The sequence below is a fragment of the Juglans microcarpa x Juglans regia genome, chromosome 1D (genome assembly GCF_004785595.1).
Source record: "Juglans microcarpa x Juglans regia isolate MS1-56 chromosome 1D, Jm3101_v1.0, whole genome shotgun sequence".
Lineage (NCBI taxonomy): Eukaryota > Viridiplantae > Streptophyta > Magnoliopsida > Fagales > Juglandaceae > Juglans > Juglans microcarpa x Juglans regia.
Window position 1 is genome coordinate 26,547,991 of NC_054594.1, and position 3,221 is coordinate 26,551,211.

A 3,221-nucleotide genomic window follows, 5' to 3' on the forward strand; every position below is an offset into this window, starting at 1 on the left:
TAATAATAATATTATTAAAAAATAATATTCTAACAATATTTTATCATTTTAACTCAATTCAATTTAACATCTAAACACAATCATATTAAAATTAGAAACTAAATATACATTCAAAAATATTGAGATAATCTTAATATTTGGTTTTTTTGAGTCATCGTTACTTTTATTATACAGTAGTATATGGTATAATCATCACCATTAGATAATAAAGAAATATATAATAAATAATTATTTAATAATAATAAATATGTCACATCATACTTAATGAGATGAAAGTAAGATAATAGTATGATATATAAAAATTTCTTAATAATAATAATATTGTAAATGTGGATACTAAAAAATTAAGTAAATCTCGATGAAGGTAATTGGTTTAGAAAAATTTTATATATTATATTATTATTTTATTTTTATCTCATTAAAAATGATGTAATAATATATTTATTATTATTAAATAATTATTTATTATATATTTTTTTATTATTAAATATATTATATACTATTTAATATGATTAAAATAAGACGCAAGAGTAATATATACTCGGCGGTTTAATATCTTGCTGCCACCGTTGGCATTCACGGTTGGTTCAGTCGGGATAACAAGAGGTGTGCAAATGCCTTTAAAGTTTTGCTTTGGAAAATGAGCTAAACACTACTAACGTCAGCTTTCTCTCTCAATACTGATTTTGTCTTGGAAAGGTGACCGCCAGACCGATCATCTGGAGGTCAAACGGCATCATAGACCCATTCGTATTACGAGTTTTGCTATATAAGCTCTACTATACTTCATATTTTATATTTTTTTAAATTTTTATTTTTTTTAAATTTTCTTTTGAGTTTATTTTTTTAAAATTATTTTACATTTTCTATTTATTATTCATATAATAAATATTTGATAAAAGAAAAAAATTAAAAAAAATATAGAATGTAAAATGTGAGGAAGTTATGAAGATTTATTCTTGTACTACTGCCTCAGACCTCAACATGGCATCATCATAAATTTGGCAACAATCATCTTAACGAAAAATGTAGTGGCAAAAGGGGACAAGAAATCTATATCATTTGCAGGCCCATTTTGTATAGTGTGAGTGAAGCTAGAATTTCCTTTGAGCAGAAGCATAAATTCAGACCATCATCCTTTAGCTCGCATACTTTCCCAAAGACTTTCTAAAACAAATAAATTACTAGAAACAGTTCTCATAAATTTACATTTACTACTTTTCGAGCAGATTCAGATTATACATGGATATTCCATAAATTCTTAGATTTAAAATGAAAAAGAGATCGATGAACCCATAAATACTGTAGTAATGTTCCTTTTTTTGTGTTAATTTCTCCTCTGCTTTGATCATTTTAGGCATCCATATTCTTCCACCGAGTACAACATCAGCACCAGAACCAGTAGCTTAGCATATATATATGCTACACTTTCTGCATGGTCCATAGATTGACATGAATCAGTTTAAGAGGCTTAAGGTGTTGAGTGACTTGACCGCAGGGACTCGGGGTGGTGGTGGGCTCTTCTGGAACGGGAGCGAATGGACATACTTGCAGTTGGGACAAGAGGGAACAGATTTTGAGAGAATGACAAGGAGATGGCAATTCAAGCAGGGCAAAGCCATCATGTTGTTGCTGTTAATTGAGGTCATGTATTTCTTCTTGGAGCCATCAATAAGTACTTTATCAGAGCTGTCGCTGCTGCAGTACTGCTCGGAGCAATTGGAGTACTGATCATGTGTCGCGATGTTGAGTTCAAGGTCAAGCTTTCGATCCTTGGGCCAGCTCCAACTCTTCCTAAAGGTCTTTCTGTTTAGATAATACATCCTTCCTGACTGCAACAGCAAAAATGGGGAATCAGAATATCAAGTTACTTATAAATATGCACTTAATAATTCCAAATATGGAGGCTGTTCTATCAGTAGAATCAAGTTCCCAAAGCAAAGCTACCTACTCTAGAGTATAGACCATATATAGGAAAATTAGGACATTGGGATATGTTAAAACTATTTCAATCACAGAGAGAGAGAGAGAGAGAGAGAGAGAGAGAGAGAGAGAGAGACTTCAAGATCAAGGCATTGCTCCCAATCCAATGGCAGAGGGTCTTTGAGTTGAAGATCAACACTTGTGTGAACTACTTTTTCATCAGTCTTCAGCGGATAATCACTGAAAAACTTCCTCTTCCGAGAAGGGTTGCTGTCGGATTCTGAAGATGAACTATAGGCACTGCTAGTCTTGTTGACAACAAACTGTGTTGGAGCCAAAGACAGCTCCGGAAGCTCCATTATATATCCTCCAAACTCTCCTTCGAAAGATCAAAGTGTTTCTTTGTCAAGAAGCTTGATCTCCCACATCCACACTCTCTCTTTCCCACTCAATCGTTATGATCTGCAATAATATTGCAGAAGTAGAAAAGAAAACTAAGGATGGAGACAGCAGGAGAAATGAATCAACTAACTCTGAGCAGTTGAGGAAACAATATTTAGGAGTAAAACGCAGAAGCGTAAAACGCTGTACACTCTCAAAGTGCCCCCACCACCTTTGGATTGCAAAGAGTCATGCAAAGAGGTCGTGGCTACTAAAGAGGGTTCTTAAATTGCTTTCATCAAACCTATTAAAAGGAGGGCAGGCCAAAGCATTTAAGGTGGCAATTAAGTAGGTAGCACTTTAATGACCCAAAATCCTACTCTCCTTCACTGCATTTAAAACCAATCTACACATTACCACATCAAGATCTATCTCTATTGCAACCCAAATTCTGAAAAAAAACAAACACTTCTTACAATTTTCTTCCAGTTTGCCTCTTCCTTTTGAATTTTGCAACGGGGTGTTTCTTCAAGCATGCCTCTTCTTTGGCTTATTCCCTTAATTTGGAACGTACTTTATTACGTATTTTTATTGAGAAATCTACAATTATAAAGAGATAAATAGAAATGGCGTATTATCTTTAGATCTACTTTACAATCTAACGAGCGTACCATTAATCATTGTTAATTTGTGAGCTTATTTTTGTGGAATCTCTAAGTGGTTAAAACATTTATCATTTCCAAATATATATTTATATATAAAATACTAGTTTATACTCTGAAACGCCATGCATGCATGCATGTTTATATATATCGGACGGTTAATGGAGCTCTTAAAATGTATCATGCATAGATAAACTGTACATCTTCGATCGTATCGTCCGTAGGCACTTCAAACTCAAATGTTAATTGCTGCGC

At 33.2% G+C, this 3,221-nt stretch overlaps 1 protein-coding gene across 1 annotated transcript; it reads right to left on the reverse strand.

Annotated features, from left to right (window-relative positions):
- Positions 1–1,118: 1,118 nt before the first annotated feature.
- On the reverse strand, positions 1,119–2,580 carry LOC121242181. Its single transcript, XM_041140094.1, has 2 exons — positions 2,061–2,580; positions 1,119–1,832 (listed from the first exon to the last, which is right to left on the reverse strand). The coding sequence occupies exons 1-2, from the start codon at positions 2,280–2,282 to the stop codon at positions 1,458–1,460; spliced, it is 597 nt and encodes a 198-aa protein (XP_040996028.1). The 5' UTR covers positions 2,283–2,580; the 3' UTR covers positions 1,119–1,457.
- Positions 2,581–3,221: the final 641 nt, after the last annotated feature.